This window comes from Quercus lobata, chromosome 2 (assembly GCF_001633185.2).
Source record: "Quercus lobata isolate SW786 chromosome 2, ValleyOak3.0 Primary Assembly, whole genome shotgun sequence".
Taxonomy (NCBI): Eukaryota; Viridiplantae; Streptophyta; class Magnoliopsida; order Fagales; family Fagaceae; genus Quercus; species Quercus lobata.
In genome coordinates, this window is record NC_044905.1 from 67,348,728 (window position 1) to 67,370,448 (window position 21,721).

Genomic DNA, 21,721 nt, shown 5'->3' on the forward strand with positions numbered 1-21,721 from the left:
TACTTATAAAAAAATAAAAAATATATATAATATTATTTAAAAATTAAAAATATATATATATATATATTTAAATACAAACACAACCTAAAAATTGTGCCAACTGCCAACAAACAGACATGCACTAAAGGCAACAATATATTTTATTTATTTATTTATTATTTTAGTTAAGCCAATGACAACAGCAAAATGATTGTGACCATTCATATAAAAAGAGAAAGAAAGATTGTGACCATTCAATTACTCTGACAGATGCATGATTGAGACAATTTGTACGTCAAAAAATATGTGGGAGCCTTAGGAAAATTTTGTTCGTACTTAAGCCCTATACTCATAATTTTGTTGAAACATGATTTTGTTGAAAATGGAAGGGGAAAAAAAAAAAAAAAAGCAAAGAAAAGGGTTCAATATTTATGATGAAGAAACTTCAGTGAGGAGGAACCCTTGTAGAGTAGTTGTAGTGCACTTTGCTTCTACTTTTATGCTTTCTTGTTGCTGAGGCAAAGGAATACCAAAGATAAATAAGTGGAGGTAGCTAAAAACTTTATCTGAAAAAGAGCTAAAACCCAAAATTTGTGTTAAAGCATCAAGAATGTGGACAAATTCACAGTTGCAATGAAGTGTGTCTGTCTGTCTGTTGGACCACTACTACACCTACTAATATCTTTGCATATAAAGCTTTGCTCCACTGCAGGAGGGTAGATCTGGTGACTGAAGCCACTGTTTGGTGTAGAATGTGGGCAAAATCATTATAAAAAAGAAGAAAAGTTAATTTATGAAAAGCTGTTTCATGGGAACTAGAACATAATTATGGTTTATGGGTCACTTCAATAGAAACTAGAATTTTCCTTTTTTGGATGCTTTAAATTCAAGTTTATTTTTAACGGAATGGTCTATTTCCACTTCTGTGTGTAATATGTTTGAGCTTAGCAAATGTTTTATCTACTGTGTTTTTAGCTGGGTTAGAAGAGATGTTAATTGTGTTGTCATGCCCTTGCTAAATATTTCATAAAGCTTACAAATTGGTCGGTTTCGATGCCATTGTTCAGTTCCCCACCCCTCACCTTTTTTTTTTATAAAAAAAATACCCCTAATAGATATGTCTTTATGTTGACTTTTAGATACACTAGATCCAATCAACCATTCAAAAAGACCATGAGATATATTTGACCAACATATACAAAAAGAATGCACCAAAATGGCAGTGGTGGTGTCCAATCTCCAGGGATTGAACCCCCTCCCCCAAAATTTACCTAAAAATGAATTCACCAAAATGGTAGAAAAACTACCTCAAAACATGTTGAATTTTCAGTACCATACATATGAACATATCTTGCTTGGGAAGAAACTCAGGAAAAAAAAAAAGTGAAGCGCTAGATAAAATTATTTCAATGCTACGAGCATTTACATTACTCGTAACCCTGTTATAATGCAAGTGCATACATTACTGAATCCAGTAGTTTGACTATATCATGTCAGTGGAGCTTTAGCATGAAGAAACCTGTGGACACCATCTACCTACAAGACTGATTTTTAAGTTGAGGGGATCTTTGAGATCTCTACCAATAACTTGTGTAGTGCTTGAGGCTTTGAGAAGAACGGCGAGTGATCAGCGCCTTTTACCCGAAAGATCCGTTCGGGGGGGCTTGAGTTTATCATGCTCTCTTGGAGAGTGCTGGATATTGCATTGTCTTCCGGAGTCTCAATATAAAACCGCCTCACAGATCCATATTTCATGTCAGTAAGAGAGAGCTTCTCCAAAACTGGTGCAAAGGGTATTGGCCTCATTGAAACAGATGCCAAAGCAACATCCTAGAATGGTAGAAGCAGAATGCGATCATCAAGAATAATAGAAACAGAAAGGAAAAAGTTTTAAAAGAAGGGAAATGACACTATAGTCTCTCTCTCTCTCACACACACACACACACACAAAAGAGAGATGTAACACCAGAATTTAAGAACCAAATGAGTGCAAGCAGTGCACTCCAAAATAAAACTGTTTTTTCGTTCCCTTGGAAAAAAAAAAGCCGCTTCATGCTGACATTTAATTTCACTTCCACATAAAGAGATGGGCCTTGCAAACTTCCCTAATATGAACAAGTGCACATCCCAAAAAATTCAAATCTACACAGTTGATCAGAAAAATAGTAATGCAGACTTTTGTGGAATGAATGTTGCTTCACCATTGAACGCAAATCAAATTAGCATGGCAAGCAATAGCAGCCACTTAAAAGTCATACTTCCCAGAAATTTCTCCCAACACAGAACCTTATAAAACATTATTTCAAAATCACTGAAACTCTAAAACATTTACCCAATTGCAGAGTGTTCCACTAATCCTTGAAAAAAGAAATCTTCATCATGTTTTATGATTTTTCAATTGCTTCAATGTGCACACCACCACATACAAATATCACTCATTGCAAAGACACAGTCAAAGAGTCAAGACACATTGACTTGGAGCTTCATGTTTCTTTATAATAGTCAATTATACAATTTAGTAAGAAACGAGAAATTTTTCTTTGAATAAGTAATGCACCTGGTGAATCTTGAATCCATGAACTCACCCTTTACCTTGCTCTTAGAAATGGAGTGTTGGGTATACAAGTGTGAATGGAAGTCCCACGTGGAGCGTATGGAACTTGAGGTAAGTGATTTCTCAATATGTTATATTAAGGCCTCAATTGAAGTCTCCCCATGGTGTAATTTCCACAACAAGTGCTATCACAACTTCTGTTGTCATAATAAGTAGTATGAGAGTTGACGGTGGCAGAGTAGCAAAGTGGTCCCTTTTGCAGTTGAAGCAAGGGTAGAGTGTGTGCTTTGAGGTTGGACAAGTGAGCATTGCACAATGCAATCCCACAAAATCCTATACAAATGAGCTTGGAAAAAGATCCACAAAAATAAGAATGATGCAACACAAGACTAACGGTGGCAAGGTGATGTGAATGTATGGAGATCCTATGGATGAGTGTGTGGGACTAAGTACTAACACATGGTTCTTTGGTCCTTTGGATGACACATGAGATCCCATGGGTGAAACATGGTGAAGGAAGAAAGCCCATGGGGCAAATGCAAGCCTATTAAGCCCTATACAAATGATCTTCGAAAAAGGCCCAGAACCCATAGGTTTAAGGTCTCAATTGAAGTCTTAAGGTCTATCTTTCCAAGATCGTTTGTATGTTATAAGGTGGTGCCTTTATATGTTATATTAAGGTCTCAATTGAAGTCTCCCAAAGGCCTTATCTTCCTAACAAGTGGTATCAGAGTTGACAATGATGTGCAACAAGGTAGCCAGCTCATCAAGATCCCTTTCTATTTGGTTTAGAAATTCTTAATTACTTTTTTGTTACTATGAAGAGTCTTAGCCTTTCTAGGATAAGGTTCCTAATTCTTCTTGGAATTTTTTTGGCAATAGCCTATAAAAAAGGTTTAATTTGTTTTATAAAGATAAAAATTTAGAAATTTAAAATTAACAAAACTCCAACAACTTATTTTAAGCTTTGAGGGTTAGATTGCCTTCTCCTTTCTAAGTGTGATCTTTTATTCTCCTTCCCAAGTATGATTGTCTATGGTTTATCTTTCTTTGTTTCTCATTCTATTCATTATTTTAATACCAAAAATCCCTCAAATTAATTCAAGATCCAATATTTCTACTACTTAACCTTCCTAAACCCTTAAACATCAAACCCTATTCAACATCCCTAAAAATCTCATCAAGAACCCTAATTTTGTCAAAATTGTTATAAGAGCCCATTAGGGCTTTCAATTGAAATCTCCCTAAAGTGTAATCTCCCCAACACAAAGTGGTGCGATTTGAGCTTTAACTCACTGGCAGTAGGGCAAAATAAGTTAGCAAGTCCTTTCATCACCAATGTCATGGAGATAACCTGTTTAGAGCTAGAACCTACAATGTTCAAATGTTCACAGATAGATATTCTTAAATCTTAACTGTGAAGAATCAGTCAAGACAATACCCAGGTACCAACACTGTCAGCATGCAGGTTCACCTTCATCCTTCTCCACAATACATATGGGTTTATGTCTGCATATCTATTTTCCTAACAAGCTATGCAGTAACACAGTCTTCCAACTTTGCAATCATGTATAACTACTTCAATTTACAAAGGAATTGAATCACCTCATCAAAGAATAAACATTCAATATAATTTTATATTAAAAGTAAATTATACCTTGGCAGGACTTTGGTTGAATAACAAATCCCTCAACGATGACTTATCTAGATCAATAGCTGTTGGAGGGTGATCATTCCCATTTGCGTATAAAAATTTCTGAGCCTGTCTCATTAGATCATTTGATCCTGCCTGCAATAGACTTAATTTATTAATCAATGTCAACACAGAGAATGTATATATCTAAACTTTTTTCTTCAAAAATAACAACAATATATCCTTTTTTTTTTTTTAGATGAACTTATCATAAGAGGAATGCAATGGTCAGACATTGGTTGAAATTTCTTAGAATATGCATCTTATGAATCACCAAGGCTCATCGTCATGGTGTCAGGCTTAAAAGGCATGCACCATGCTCAGAGCCTAGAACTACTTCTCAACTTAATATTTTATTCTTGGCCTTGAGTCAAGCTAGGGTGTAATTTCATTCCATGGTAATATCTCAAAGCAAAAGCGAGTTCTCTTTTTTAATCTTCCTTCTCTCTCTCTCTCGTTTTTTTTTTTTTTTTGTTTTGGGGGGGGCTCTTAATACTTTATAAAAATAAATATGAAAATGATAGCTAAACTACACATTACAGAAAGCATTCAGCATCATTAAAGGCCATGACAGGTAACTCATTTGTGGAGGCACAATGCTAGTTCCAAACCAAGAGGTTTAAGTTATGCAAGGAAATCTTGAGAATCAGTTCAACCCAAAAGTATTCCTAATTACTGTAACTGTTTAATGTAATAAAATTCATTAAAAAAGGAAAATGCTTATTTCTTTTCTTTTCTTTTCTTTTTTTTGGGGGCATGGGGGGGGGGGGGGAGGGGGTGGATGTTTCACTAAAAGAAAGCAAACTTCATTTAAAGAAAGTTTCAAATTGCGAAATTCATCATTTAAAGAAAGTAAACAATTAATGAAATTCAGTTATACTAGAATGAAGGGAAAACCTGTTTAGTGAACATATCAAGAGTGCTTTGTCCATTAGTCAACATAGCCGCAGCAACAAAAATAGCCTTTGAAATTTTGGAAGGAAAACTTTCCATTGCATGTGATATACATGTACCACCAAAATCATGTCCCACCAAGATCACCTATATAAAATTTCAAAAACAAAAAGAGAAAAGAGAAAATGTAAGAGATCTATTCAAGAAGAGGAAATGTTCTGACAACTTAAGTACCAATTCAGATTTAAACATCAAATAACACAAATGTAAACCAAAAGCTATAAGTAGAAGGGTAAAACTTTGGTACAATTTTATAGGTGTTGTAGCTTAGGTTCTCCAATTAAATTCAACCATATGGTTGCATTGACCATTGAAACACATGGTTGAATTTAATAGTCTTTGGAAAAGATAACATTGTTTTTACTGCATTTGTCAATACAAACATGTGGTTGAATTCAATTGGGGAACCTAAGATACAACACCTAAGGAATTGCATATAAGTTTTACCCTAAGTGGAAATAGCAAACAACTAGCAACAGCAATTCAACAGCAGAATTCACTATTCTAGATGAATAATATAGATTGAGTACAACCATTAAAAGCTTTTTAATTACTGCTTTCCAAATTAGCAGTGTGACACATAACCTCCTTTTCAAAATGTAGTTAATATAATTTTATATTCTAAAAGTGTGACCATGATTCCAATTTCCATTAAGAATTTTGAACTCAACAACCCAACAGCAAGTTTGAATTCTTATAAGAAGAGCAAGCTGGATTAATTCTGTTCATCACTCTCTCTTTCTATCTCATTTTTTTCTGCATTAGGTAGTTTTGTTCATCTCATGAATCCCCAGAAAGGCAAAGCCTTCAAATTTTTTTAAAATGGCAGAGATCTTGCTAGCAGGAGCGGGAAAGCACCTCATCTTATTCTTTTCAAAGAGAACATCAAAAAGGTGAGAAGTAAATGCCCTATCTTTTATAATTTTGAGCAACTCTAATGTGTAAGAAGAAACACACCATGGTGATTAGCAGTTAAAAATCTTGTTTTCATTAATTCAATTTGAAGTTGGTAGTAAACTGTTCATGGTAACATCAATACCTCTCTCCTCCTAAGAAAAAAGTAGTGACAGTGAACACATAAAAATTTAAATAAATAGAATAAGCTAATATCAATAGAAAAGAACCTTCTCGTCCTCAGCAAGTTTTTCAAGAAAATCATTAAGTGGCTTCACATATTGAGAAAGACTTGTAATGCTGTTTGTGTCAAATGTATGAATCCCAGAACCAGTTAAGTCTATGGCAGATACTTTGAAACCACCTTCTTCTAGAAGTGCTATAGTTTTATACCAACACCACGCACCAAAGCCGCCTCCATGGATAAGGACAAAATGGCTGGTTTCTAGATCATCAAGCTTTATATCCTGTCAAACAGAAATATTTGGGAATCATAAGCAAGTCAAAATGATAAGAGGTGAAAATCATAACAAGAATTTGAAACTTAAGACACCATACTTTATTCCAAACAGTTCGTTCACACCACCCTTATGTATAAAGACTTGTCATGTCTAAAGTTGTAACTATTTTAGATTAACTGACCAGTCATGATTTACATTTTGCATAGAACAAAGAGAAACCATTCCAATGTTTAGCCATTCGTTGCCTATAATTTTATTGGTTCCTGCATTTACCCTTGCATCACAAATTTAGTATAAGAGTGATAGCAGTTCAGGTCATGTAACCATTTTTAGGATGCAGACTAAAAATGCATACTTAGCCACTATAGAAAGGAGTGGACATACGCAATGGTTCTTTTAAGGGTATTGAAGAAAGAGACTAGGGCTATCCCAAGTGGTGCACATTAGATAGCAAAGAGAATTAGAGACGTAGATTCTGCACCAAAGTGTCATGACCTGCAATTTTTTTGTTGAGAGTCCTCTTCAATGAACTTTAATTTGTTAAACGAGAATCCAATAGATGAAAACTATAGAGAATTGCATGCCCCCACTAATATATTAAAATGCGGGCTTAAACAAGAGCATCTCATACAGGGACCATCAAGAATATACTCAGAATAGTCAATTCATATTCCAAAAGTCTTAATATCTATATACATAAGAAAATACATCAACTAAGGACCCCTTCTCCCAATTCACATTGTAATCACTAATCAATCAACCATTAAGATAGCAAAAGCAACACAGCACATACCAATGCTCACACACACAAAACAAAGCAAACAATATCGAAGCTAATTGAAGGCCATCAAGCATTTATTATTGTATTTCCCTTTCCACCCCCCACCCCCCCAAAAAAAAAAATCCGAAGTCTTAAACATCATATCATCATTTCAGCATCACAGCCATACAATTCCATAATTTCCATATCCAACAACTCCACTGCAAGAAAACCCAAAAACCCATTAAATTTAAAAAAGAAATAAATAAATAAAAAGGAAGAAAGAGAAATCCAGAAACAGAACCGTCCAAACTCTAACAAAACCATCCAATTCAACAACTTCAAACTAAAAAAAAACACCCAGATAGACAAACCTGATTACCAAGCTGGTAAGGCCTTCAAGTATTCATTATTTAATTACCATTCCAAAAAAAAAAAAAAAACACATATTACACTTGATGAACAATCCAAACTCTAACAAAACCATCCAATTCAACAACTTTCAACCAAAAGAAAAAAGAAAAAACCCAGAAAGGCAGAGGCCAAGGTAAACCTGATTAACAAGCTGCTGAGGCTGGAGAAGAGGGTCGGTAAGGGAGCGAGCTCTGGAGCTAGAACTCCGTGGCAGCTGATTCTTCTTAGAGTTGGGGTACCTTAGCGAAGCAGAGCGATCGAAAGGCAGAGAGCCGTTGTGCTGTTGTTGTAAAATGATGGTGGCGGCAGCAGCAAGAGCTTGTTCTTGAATCAAAGCATCATCAACGAATTTGTCTTTACGCGATGATCGAATTCGAGTCCACCTGTTGCTTGAATTGGAAGACAGTGTTGCTGCTGTGTTGTTTGCATTGGCAAGTCTCTTTGTGGCTTTCCTTTTGTTCACTGGCTTGGGAGCCAGACAGCCACACAGGTTGCCCATTGAAGCAGCTGCATGTAAAAGTAGAACAGAACAGAACAAAACAAAACACAGAGACAGAGAATATGAAGAAGAAGGGAAAGAGGTTTTGAATATATTGGTTGGCAAAGTTCAGGAACACATTGAGGAAGGAAGGTCACAGGAAGGAACTGAACAGAGAGAGAGAGAGAGAGAGTGTGGTTGGAGTTTTGGAGAGAAGGACGGCTTTGGGGACTTTTGATTTGAGAGTAAAGCTTTATATATAGTGCATAGTGTCCCCTGATCACAATGGTGGTCTCTTGCTTTTGCTGTGTAGAGTCTGTGTCAACTTACCCAAATTTACTTTGGAAATGTACTATTCACAAAGTGTTTGTGCGTGCGGGCGTGCGTGTTTTTTTTATTTTTTATTTATATATATATAGAAATGAATAGGGACAATGTATTTTGATAAATTTATTTTTATTTGGGTTTAAAGTACTTCAAAGATAATGTTTTTTTTTTTTTTTGATAAAAATGAAGGAAAAATTTAACAAATATCCTAAGGATTAGTTTAGGAAATATATTTAGAAACTTTTTATAGGAAAAGAAAAAAAAAAAATTTGACAACTTTTTTATATTTTTCATAAAAGTTGTATCAATAATTTTCAAAAATAATCCATTGATAAACATCCTAAAAACACTCATTAACCAAACTCAAAAATAAATTTTGTTTTTTTGATACTTTGATAGTTAGGGGAGGGAGATTTAAATTTTGAATATTTCCATTAAAAATACCAATAAGTGTCAGTTAAACTATATGATTATTTACAAATAAGTTTTTGGTTGCACTTAAGTTGACAATTAACTTGCTTTAGCATTTATATTAGCTTGTGCAAAAATTTTCGTTTATCTATACTATCTATAAGAGGATTCACTTATTTGAACTGGACTTTTATATGGTTCAAAAATATCTTCATTAATGAAGGGTAACTTCTTTTAAAAATATAATCATAATTGTTAAACAAATAATCAATCTATCTATACTTTCTACTACACCTATAGCTGTTATCTTTTTGAATTCAAAAATATAACTCCTAAAATTTAGGTTTTTTTCCCTTCACATTCATATTTTTATTCTCTAATATTTAGCCCTTTTTTTTATTATTCATTTTCATCCAAATAAAACACCTCCAGTTTTTTTTAAAACAAAAAACTAAGAGAACTCTTAAAATGTCTCTTTTTTTCCCTCACACTCATCTTATTTTTTCTACCCAATCTTTTTTATATATCACTATACCACTTTCAAACACACGTTCAAAAAAAAAAAAAAAATTACAATTACTACTTAAAAATTTTTAGACAAAAAGATATAGAAGAACTTTTGAGCACACACAAGACTATTTTAGTATTAGAACTTATTTTTCTATTTTACCTAACTACTTTTGAAAAACACCTATACCGAATTATCTATTTTTAAATATATTTTATTAAAATATCAAATTTTCTTATTTTTTAAAGTGTTTCTCTCTCTTCACATCTCACAACCATCACCCATGCTCTTCCCTCACTCTCGAGATACGTATAGATATAGTAATAAAAAACTAAAATGCAAATATAAATTGTACCGGTGTAAATTTTTATGGCTGCTATAAATTTGGATGAGTTTTGCACAATTTTATATAAACTGATGTGGGTGACTTTTAGGGTTGATTGGACAAAATTTTGACCTTAATCTACTTTCCATAATCTAATGCAAGTGTGAACTTGAGTTCTTGAATTTTTACTTCTTCATTTTTCTTTATTGAAATATATTTGAGGGAAAATTTTACATTATACTAGTTCTCGTGCAATTTCCTATTCTTCTATATTTATTAGTGGTATCGTGGATTTTAGACTTCTTGGGTTGGCTCCATGATTGATTATTTTAGTATCATTTTCTTTGGGATTCCTTTTAATGATATTTCCTATAAAGATATATGTTACCTACTACCTATACACGTTTTTAATAATAACTTTACATTTTTTTAAGGATTTCCTATAAAGATACATATAGGGATTGATTTTTATATGATTTTTTTTTTACTATTTAATAACGTTAATGTTTATTCTTTTCCTTTTGTTTTTTCATTCATAGTTTATAATTGGCCAATCTGATTTTGAGCATACTCTTGTGACTATGAGGAAACAAGCAACTGCAAGCATAGTAAATATTTTGTATGATATCTATGTAATATATACCCTTATCTTTTTTGTGAATCATACAATATATACAATTTTTTTTATATAAATAATTTGATAGTTAAAACAAGTTGAATACAAATTTTTTGTCTTACTTTTTGTATTCTATTTTATAATCAATTATAATATACTATGTGTTTGATTTTTTTTTTTTCTATTTTAAACATTGGTTATTTTATAAAAAAAAAAGTCAAATAAATATATGACAAGTTGTGATTGATGTCAAAGATGGAGCTAAGATTTCAAGTGAGGGGGGCGAGATACACTCAAACCCAAACGTTTAAAAAATTTGTTATAGCCTAAACTTTCATATTGTATCTCTAGATTAACCCAAAGACAAACATGTTTTTTTTATCCAAGCTACTTATAAAAGAATATATATATGTGTGTGTGTGTGTTTATCCCAAGCTTTTTGAGGAACTTCATCAAACACTTAGCTGCAATTATCTTATGCTAATACTTTAAGATAAATTTCATAAATCATTTAGAATCTAGACAGAAACTCAAAAAAGAATCAAAATTTAATATAAATTTGAATAAAGAAAGTGTACTTTTTGTGAAAGCATAGAAGTATTGAACAAAAATGGAGTATGAAAATTTAAAACCATACTTTATATATTTTATATTTTGTCTTTTCTCATTGGGCCAAGGAGAGCCATTTCCCCTCCTGGTCCAAGCATAACTACGTCCCTGATTGATGTAACATAAAGTAGAACACAATGGTCAAAGAATTTGTGTTGAGAGGATAGTTTACAATAGGTGAGGATTCTAATTATTTGAAATTTGAATATCTCAATTAAATACATTAAAAAATAAGAACAAGTTAAACTACAAGAATTTGCTTATGATTAATTCGATCGATGAGTTGTATTACTAATGTCACGGACTTTTAGAAAGTGAAGCATGATACACGTCACACAACCATAGAAATGTGAAATGTCACTAGCCAACTGCTGCAGCTAGCTTCCAAATATTGCAGTAGGCATGTATTTATATTTCATTAATTAAGCCCCTTTTTTCCCCTACTGTGTCTGTCCGTGTGTGTTAACATTAAAAACATGTGAAGAGAGATTTTTTTGAGAAAAAAATAATGAATGCATTTTATAGACATTTATATTAGTATAATTTTTCTGTTTGTTTCAACATAAATATTTTTCGGAAAATAAATCATTTTTTCAAAATATATTTTCTATAAAACTATCTTATTTTTCTATATTTAGTCAATGACCTTAAAATGAGTTGAAAAATTATCTTTTAACTTTCTTCATTTAATTTTGAGTGAATAAAGTTTTTTTTTTTATTATTTATATTTAGTTCCGCGTGACTTAAAGTTGTCTTAAAAAAAATTTAATGTTTTGATTATTTTGATGGAAAACCTTTTGTAAGGATAGTTTTCTGTGTTTTCCAGTGTTTGGTAGTAAAAAAATAATAATAATAAAAAAAATAAAAATTAAAGGAAAACTATCTTTAGTCAGCAGAAAAAGTATAACTTATTTTTAGAAATTGTTTTCTATTAATTTTTTTGGAAAACAACTATATCTCATAGCAAGTTAAATAAAGAAAATTAGAAGATTATTTTTTAACTCATTTAAAGTAATTACCAAACATAGGAAAATGAAATAATTTTATAGAAAATGACTCATTTTCTAAAAAATATTTTTGCCTAAACAAATAGAGCGTAGGTGGAAAACATATTTATTTCTTGATGAGTTAAAACATAGGAAGTTAAAAGATAATTTTAATTTGACTTTTTTTTTATACTAACAAACAAATAAAAAATACATAAAATTATTTTCACATAAAGTTTTTTTATTAATACAAACACACGTAAAGAAAAATTTGATGTGACAAAATTTTATTGGAGTTATAGTAAAAGTTATTTTAAGAAATCCTTATAGAATTAAATTTTTATTTTTAAAATACAGAGGTCAAATAGTAGCTTTTGATTCCTTCAGGGCTTTCCTTTCATGCATGGCAATGAATTCTTCTCCAAAGATAATGATCACATTTTCCTTCCTTTTTCTTGAAGACCAAACACCCACGACCCACCCAACCCTAGAAATATTTTAAGCCCTTTCCCATATTAATAGTCCTAGGAATTTTGGACAATAAACTCACTACCCCCACTCTACTAACTTCTTATATTCTCCATTAACTTTTTTTTTTTTAAAATGTTATATTGGATTCAAAAGAAGCTTGTCGTATACCATCTTCATTTTGGTTGGCGGTGTCAAAGATCGACCGACACGAAGTTTTACGAATGCGACCAAATCTTAGAATTTTCGGCGATCATTTAAACCCACCATCAACTTGTGTTTTAGTTGGTGCTAGATTGCCATTTATTAGTACTACAAATTTGTGGTCCACTCCTTTTGTCCTAGAATTAACATTTCATTTTGGCTGGGAATTAAAAAAAGAAAAGAGAATTACCCATTAATTGGTTCTTCACCGCAAAGGAGTTAAAGGAAGAAAAGGACCACTACGCAATTGTCATTTTCCAACGTAGAAAAGAGGCACGTCCTAATTGGTATAACCATGGTTTTAACGAAAACTTTCAGAATTTAATTATCAATTTATAAAAAAATTAATAATAGAAATAGACTTAGAAAAGAGCTATGGAGAAGGCATCTTTGTTACAAGTGCATAGGCTTTTTTTATTGAACTATTATATAGGCAATTATGCACATGACATCTTCTTTATAAGAACTTATCCCAATGCAATTTTTTTTTTAAAAAAAAAAAACCTTTCTTTAATTAGTCCTGAGAAGGGAGCCAAAGAACTTTATAGCCTTTACATATTTCTTTAACTGATTGCTTTGTGATTGTGATTCAGGGTGGAAATTTTTCTTTAGTTAACTAATTCTTCTTTCTTTTTTTGGGCTTTAACCCTTTAATTGATCAGAAGTCAAGTTCTACTTGCTGCTATATTTTTGTATTATAAATTGAACATATTTAGTAATGTTATTGTTCATGGACTATAGTCATTATCATTTGCCACTTTAGGCATGTCACAGAAGAATTCACACCATATATGGACCTCCATTGGAAATTGCATAGACCGAAATTATACTGAAGTGAGACTTTGAAACTAAGCTACTTTGAACACTCAAAAGACAAATTCTTTATTTTTTCTTCTTTGGTTGACAAGTATGGGAAGAATTTCATGTGCTAAGAAGTAGAACTTTTTAGAGTTGTCAAAAAGTCATAGAGAAGGCTTTCTTGTTGCCACAAGTTTCTTAACAACTAGAAGGAAAGGTGGAGGGAATATCAATAAAAACTTTCTAGATTCATTTTAATTCTATTGATTACCAAATTAATTAAGATGGATTGGCTTTTTTTCAAAACCCCTTTAAAGGTATCATTTGCTTTGACATTCAATAGTAGCACTTTCGAGATTGAAATTGTATAGAACTTGCAAGAATAGCAATGTGAATGTAAAATCAAAGAAAGGCACAGCTTGTTTTGGATGGTTATGAAAGTCAAAGATGACCTTGTCTTTGTGAGAGGGATCAAGAAATTAATGTAGTTGGTGGAGGTTCAGAAGTCTATTGGATCTCAATGAGCAGAATCGTAATGGACGTAAACAAATAAATCATGCAAAGGAGGTGGATATATGGAGTAATAAATAATGGTCTTATTCAATTGTACCGATTTTTCTTCTTTTTCATTTTTTTTGGATAATCAAATTGTATTTAGCATATCACAGATCCTGCAGGTACATGTATTATTTAATTTTTTTTCAGTAACCATATTGGTAGTTGACATTATTTTATTCATGCTAGACAAATTTGTTCGATGAAGTCATAAATTTCAAACTGTGTAAAAACATTACCTGTAAAGCCCAACTTTCAGCTAAGAAACGATTCTCTGAGTAAAATTGAAGCTATACTGAAATAAGAATTCCACACTGAATTGGCTTTTTCTTTATTATTATTATTTTTTACCTACTAATGCTGAGCTTATTATCAAGAACTATTTGCAATTGATGATTGAAAAACATTATGTGTGTCCATTTAGTACCTACGACCTACGCGGACCATACAGAAATAAATGTTCTCAAATGATTGTGGTTCAAGATCTTAAAGATAGCCCCCAAACCTTTTCAAAGGATAGTTCTGTTTATAATTAATCAGATTAATGCCAGAGTATCCTGTAGTTGCAAGCAATAAATGAGTTATGCACATTTGCCAGAACCACCTAAAAGCTTATTTCATTTGAATACGAGAGAGCAGAGAGATCAGTAATTGTTTAGAGGCTTCACATGCTTTTTATGGCATAAAGAAGCTTACCATACCCCATTAAGCATTTTAATGTTGCAGTTGAATAAACTTTTTTTTTTTTTTGGTTCTCCTCTTTCTTCTTTACCATTTGGTCAAATCTCCTTTACCATTTGATAACATAACAAAATATTAAAAAAAGAAAAAGAAAAAGTTTCCAGTTTCTTTTTAAGTTTTGTATGATCTTTAGTTCTGTGAAGATTCTACAAAAGCTGGTTCGGCCCTGATTCCTGAATGTCAATATATTTCTTTAATTGCTTGTGACTCTTTTTGCTTTCTGTAAGCAAGGTATGGGTGGTGGAAAAGAGTGGTTGCAATTTGTATACTTTAATCAATGCCCACCCACATAGCTGAAATTTGAGATAACTTCCCAACTGTGCAAATCTACTCAAAATTAATTTAGCCCTCTTTCTCTCTGTCCTGTTGATTGCTTAAGCTTAAGCTTAAGCTTCACTTTGAACTGGTTTATTCAAAAACTAAGTGCTTTTGTAATATAAAAAGTGTTATTAAATGATAGTATTGGCATAAAGATAGCTAAGCCATTTGGTGGTTTCTAATTTAGGGTTGCAATTTGTGTTTGCAGGTCAGGTTTGTGTCATGTCAAGCCATGAGTATTCGGCTGTATGGGTTGACCTGAACCCAACCTGTTTACATGTCAGGAATCTTCAACCTGAACACGACATGTTTATTAAATAGGTCAACCTGACTCGATACGTTTAACTCATTTAATTAACAAGTCATGTAAAGGTTAATACAAATGACCCATTTAATAATCTATTTTATGAATAGGTCATACCAAACCTATATAATTTTTCTCAATTCCCATATATCTAAAAATAAAATACAATTGCAACTATAAATATAGTAATAAACATATAAAAACAACCATTAATTAAGCAATAATATCAAAATAATTAATAATTTTATAAGCTGAACGGGTCAGACGGGTTTGCATATTAAACATGAACACGAACCATTTACTAAACGGGTTAACCGTGTCAACTCGAATATGACCTGAACCCGTTTAGCCTCAACCCATGACCTATTTATAAATGAGTTAGTCATCTTGGGTTCGCGGGTCGTGTCAAATTTTGCCATCCCTATTTCTAATGATTCAAATTTTTTTTTTTTAAAATTAAAAAAAAAAGGCCAAATTGCTCAAAACTAAACTGACTGACTTTTGTAGAAATCTAAGATGGGGTTATGGAAAAGGAGAAGAGAGAATAGACAATATATGCGAATTTCAAACGGTTACGTATGACCTACATCCACATATAAAAGTTAAGATGAAACTATATTATTAGTCTTTGAAGTTTACCATGTAAGTGCAATTGGTCCCTTAAGTTCTAAGTGTGCACTAGTCCTTCAAGTTTTTAAAATTAACAATATTAGGGTCCGTTTGGGATCTGCTTGTTTTGCTGAAACTGATAACTAGGTAAAAGTTAGCTAAAATAGTACAATGGAACTCATGAATAGTTAATAGAATGACTAAGTGTCCGTTCAGCAAAGATTATTTTGGCCAACTTATTTTATTATGAAGCTTATTTTTTATACTATTCATGAGTCTCATTACACTTTTTGGTACTATTCATGAATCCCACTATATTATCTCAGCTAAATTTTACCTTTATTTACAATACTTTTAACAAAAAGTTTTCAGTTTCAACAAAATAAGCGGATTTCAAACGGACCCTTAGTCATTTTGTTAACTATAGTTAACGTATTGCTTATGTGGCTAACAGAACCATAACTTGACAATTTTTTTTCATGAAAAAATTTACAAAAATTATTAGACTTGAATCAAAATGACCAGGTTTCAAAATCTAATCTTAATTCTATCTGGTTCCAAATCAAAACCCCACTTGGCCATCAGATTTTGAAATGAGAGAGAGTGATTAAACGGACCTTACATCCAATTCAGACGGCCCAAAAATCGGATCCCATAGTGCAATCCTCAATGCCGACTGACTCAATTTGAGATTGGGGATAGGCATTATGAATCTCTATCTTTAGTCTTCACAATGCAGTAATTCTAAATGATCCCAAGTAATAAAGAAAAAGTTTGGCTTGCAATTCAATTATACAACTATCAAGAAAAAAAAAAACAATAGATAGAGTAGGAATATTAATATAGATCCAGATTCCAACAATCTGCAAATGAATAAGTAGCAGAATTAAATAATCAACAATCAAAGCACATGTTATACGAGATAATAACAAGGTACAATGTCATTGATCTCTTAGAGAAAGAAAGAGAGAAGTCCTTATTGGACAACCGTTTTTTTTTGTGTGTAGCGTTAGTTAGAGGAACAAGGAGAAACAAGTGCACTGCCAGCCAACAACGGAGCCCATTATGTCTTCTTCTTTGATTGATTGAGGCGATGAGGGCTTTGCTGAAGAGAGATCTTCTCTCTCCTGCGTTTCAGAATCAGATGGGGATAGCCAAGCTGGGTTTGATTTAGAACAACGTAGGATAAAAATTTGATTTTGGAACCGGGTCAGTTGCGTGTAAAATAATTTTTGTAATTTTTTTAGTTAAAAAAATTTCAAGTCACTATTCTGTTAGTCATATAAGCAATACTAGTCGCTAACCCGTGCGATGCACGGGATAATTAAACAAAATTTATACACATTCACTTTTATTAGTACAATCATTTGAAAATAATTCTAACTAATACCCAAATGTAAGAGACACATTGACTTACTATTTAAAGTAGTATTTTGAAGAATTTACACATTGTGCAACTGAGCCTTAATTTCTCATCAACAATAAAAACATGGAAATTCAAAACATGGAAAGAAAATAAAAATTACAACAATTAATTCCATTATCTTTCATGCTATACTTTGTAATTGTACGGAATTAAGTCAACTCAATTGAAGTAGCTGTAATAAAATTGACTTCTATTATTTTCTATTCTATAGAGATATGAACATATTGCATTTCTCAAACAATTACCGGTATTGCAATAAAATGATTTATTGTTGAAAATAAGAAATAAAGAAAATCTATCTATAATTTAAGAAACACAATATACTAAAATTAAAGAGATAAAATTTTCGGAGGACAAAATATTATAGATAATTTTAGAAACAGATTATACACTTAAAATGATTAGTAATTTATAGCACTTACCCCCCACTATTAGTATACAAACACCAAGTGCGGTCGTCGTAACCCTTTGAAAGAACCTTCCCCTATTGGACCCTATAAAAAAAAAAAAAAAAACACCCAATTAACAAAATTGATCTAAAAGGGTCTAAAAAGCACACAAAATCAATTCAAAAACAAAAATATGAGACAAAGTAATTACTTTCCGTTGCCAATGAAATCGTCTTTTGTATTTCTGTTCCAAACTGCAACAGTTATCTCTCTAAGGCCTTCAATTAACGAAAACACAAATTTCTCTTGGAATACCGGAGTATTATGACCATCTATACACACACACAAAACAAAATCAGCATAACTCACTATAACTCTATAAAAGCCTAAAAAATATAAAGAGAAATTAAAGGGATTGAATTTGATATTTATGCTTGGAGAGAGAGAGTTTGCAGAAACTGTGGCTTTATATTTCTTAACTTGAGAGAGGGGTAAGGTTGCTAGGGTTTTGAGGTGTTATAATATTTTTATTTTTATTATTTATTTTTTAAATATTGTGCTGACGTGGAAAAATGTGGTGCCAGCAGAGGCTTGCAGAAACTGTGGCTTTATATTTCTTAACTTGAGAGAGGGGTAAGGTTGCTAGGGTTTTGAGATGTTATAATGTTTTTATTTTTATTTTTTATTTTTTAAATATTGTGCTGACGTGGAAAAATGTGGTGCCAGCAGAGGCTTCGGTTTTATATATATATATATATATATATATATATTACTAATGGTAGCTAACAGATGGACTAATACTGTTTATTTTTAAAATTTAAGGGACCAATAGCACATGCTTAAAACTTGAGGGACCAATTGCGCTCATAAAGTAAACTTTAAGAACCAATAGTGTAGTTTCGCCAAAAATTAAAAGTTACATGTTTTTTCATTAGCTAATTGTAACAATTTAGAGCTTTATAATGTTTTTTTTCTTTGATAGGTAGATGATTTGGGCGGGAGGGAGCTTTACAATGATTTTGAAATAACATGAATAAAGACAATATCATAATTTATGGAATCAAATTAAATATCACTCACTAATTTGTTCTTGATGCATAGTCCTTATCTATAATTTTTTTTTTTTTAGAACCCTTTAATCCATAATCAATATATATATATATATATATCATATATCATATACTATATAATAAAAATTGAGTTTATAAGTCATGATTGCGTCAAATGGTTACTCTCACTAATTATTAAATTAATTTTATATTATTTTTTTGAATATATTTCCTTAAATTAAAGGATAATGTAAGGACACGATTCGTAACGAACCGTAGCGGTGTGGGGTTCGCACGTAAAAAGGCCCAAAACAATATCATTTGTAGAGCGTGGGTTTAGAAGGCTAGGCCTTAGTCACCAGGCGGTGAGTTTTTCGTGATATTTGTGCGTGTCTAGGTTATCTTCACCCATGGAGTCTTTCTCCTGGAGGTGGGCTGGGAGGCTCTGGTTTTTTGCCATTTTTCCCAGCCCCTCTTTAGATTACTTATCTTTCCTTTTATATTTTGCCTGCGTTCATTGTCCTTCGTCCACGTATAGGGTCAACCTTTCCAAGATTGATACTTGTCCCATCAGCCCATATTCAAAGTCGTTGGGGGTGGTTGTAAAAGCCAAAGAATGCGGCTCTGTCAGGTTCAGAGCATTGAATGGCAGTAAGAGCAGCTTTCCCTGGATATTTTAGATCTTTCTTCCAAGTTTCAGTCCTATACCGTTTTTACCCCTCTTTCTGGGGGGATTTTGGGTCTGCCGAGGACTGAACTGCCCTCGGCGGTATCCATAGGCTATCTTGTCGAGCTTGGGCCATAGCCCTCCTCGGCTTGGGCCTTTGGATTCTCCCCGGGTAGATGGGCCTGGCCCATAAATCATTTGGGCCCTACAATAGCCCCTCAAAACCCGGCTGTCCAACCTCTTGATTGGAAAGAGGGGTTTTGGTAATGCCGAGCTTTTATGATGGCTCCTTTAATTCGGCATTTCATTAATGCTAACGGTTTTCCATCTGTCCAAGAAATATACTGATCTACGAGGCGTTTTTTGATTTTACTCCTGACGCGTTCTCGTCGTTTGATTATTCAAAACATGCTTTTAATGACTTCCCTTTACGAGACTCATTTACATTTGACGGTTCGTTTGACGAGGCGGAGAAATGGAACGGACACATCTTCGTTTTCAGATTCTTTTGGAAACTTGAACGAATTTAATGCCTTCCGTTTTGCCCTTCCTATAAGAAGACAAATAGAAGGCTATCACTTTCGTGCAGAGACCCTTTTATTTTTCTGAGATTTGAAACCCTTTGCCTCCCTTAGCGTTTACTTAACCCAGTAGTTATACACTAAATCACAGTACATTCACCATAACAAATGATGAAGAAACCATACCCCTCCTCAAAACGTCATGTTTTAATAAAGCTCGAAATGGCTCGGTCAGGGCAAGGATGGCGGAGGCTTAAGATTCGTCTTACCTTCCATTCAGCCAAAATCCGAAGCAGGGACTCGTCACGTCAAACTTTCGGCGTGACTGAGTCGAGAACACCCATCATTAGTACCAACCGCACTCTCATGAGCATACCTAATATGGCTCTAGTGTGTTGAGAGTCAAGATCGAGGCAGGGACTAAGTACCCTTGCTTCTTCCTCTCTTCGTTCACTGGCGCCTCCTTTTGCCTCCCTTTCTTAGTCTTCCCAGCACCAGTTCCATCCTGGTGCTTTTCTTTCTCCCTCTTTTGCTCCTTTTTCTTTCTTTTCATCTCTTCTCTCTTCTTCTCCTCCTTCTTCATTCATCTCCTCCATCTTCTTCATTCATCTCCTCCATCTTCTTCTTCATTTTCCTTCAAATTCTTCTTCCTTCTCCTTCATCTTTTTCCAAAGAAGGTTCTTCTTTCGATATAAGCAATACTGAGGTAGAAATTGGAGAGACTTTGAAGACGAGTTTAAAAGACACCCGGCTGTTTACTTATCTGTACTGCGAATGTTAGTGTTGCTTCGGCAGCTCACCTTTTGTATAGGCTTGTTTGAGCCCTTCTTTGTACGTTGTAATAATTTTTTCATATTAATAAAAATTGTTGTTATTTTATTTCGCATGCTCTGTCTCTATGTTTTTACAAATTTGCAAACGCTGCTCAGCACGATAATATAGCATTTGAATCGATGACAACTAAGGCCAAAATGCTTGCTAATAAAAAGAAATCACCACAACTTTAACAGAATTGCTTGAACTAGCTATGCGTACCTATGAATAACGGTAATTGCCCGAAACAATGCCGAGATTAGAATTGGATGCTCTATGCAGTGTGGGAAGTAATCGTTCGAAGACATATCACCCGCAAAAATGAACATCCCCCTTAGGCTACCGAATAGCGGAGTGCCCCACCATCATTCTAACACTTTTATTGACCTTAACATTTTACAATATCTGAGTCGGGGACTCTTCCCATCCGAGCAGTTATAAAACTTGTAATTTTTCTTTCTCTCTTTTTTTTCACTTGGTTTCCCCATAGGCTTGAGTCTGAGGACCATGCAATGCCTTGATTTTGTCCAAAACTTGTAATTTTTCTTTTTTGTACTTGGTTTCCCCATAGGCTTGGGTCCGAGGACCATGCAATGCCTTGGTTCTGTCCAAAACTTGTAATTTTTCTTTTTTGTACTTAGTTTCCCCATAGGCTTGGGTCCGAGGACCATGCAATGCCTTGGTTCTGTCCGAAACTTGCAATTTTTCTTTTTTGTACTTGGTTTCCCCATAGGCTTGGGTCCGAGGACCATGCAATGCCTTGGTTCTGTCCAAAACTTGCAATTTTTCTTTTTTGTACTTGGTTTCCCCATAGGCTTGGGTCCGAGGACCATGCAATGCCTTGGTTCTGTCCCTGGGCCCCCATGCAGAACGGGCCTGGGCCGCGAGTT

The 21,721-nt window shown here is 33.2% G+C and overlaps 1 protein-coding gene across 1 annotated transcript; it reads right to left on the reverse strand.

The window, feature by feature from the left end:
* Positions 1–1,133: 1,133 nt before the first annotated feature.
* Positions 1,134–8,469, reverse strand: LOC115976277 (putative methylesterase 11, chloroplastic). The gene is made up of 5 exons (XM_031097456.1): positions 7,849–8,469; positions 6,305–6,541; positions 5,124–5,267; positions 4,191–4,322; positions 1,134–1,809 (listed from the first exon to the last, which is right to left on the reverse strand). The coding sequence occupies exons 1-5, from the start codon at positions 8,206–8,208 to the stop codon at positions 1,531–1,533; spliced, it is 1,152 nt and encodes a 383-aa protein (XP_030953316.1). The 5' UTR covers positions 8,209–8,469; the 3' UTR covers positions 1,134–1,530.
* Positions 8,470–21,721: the final 13,252 nt, after the last annotated feature.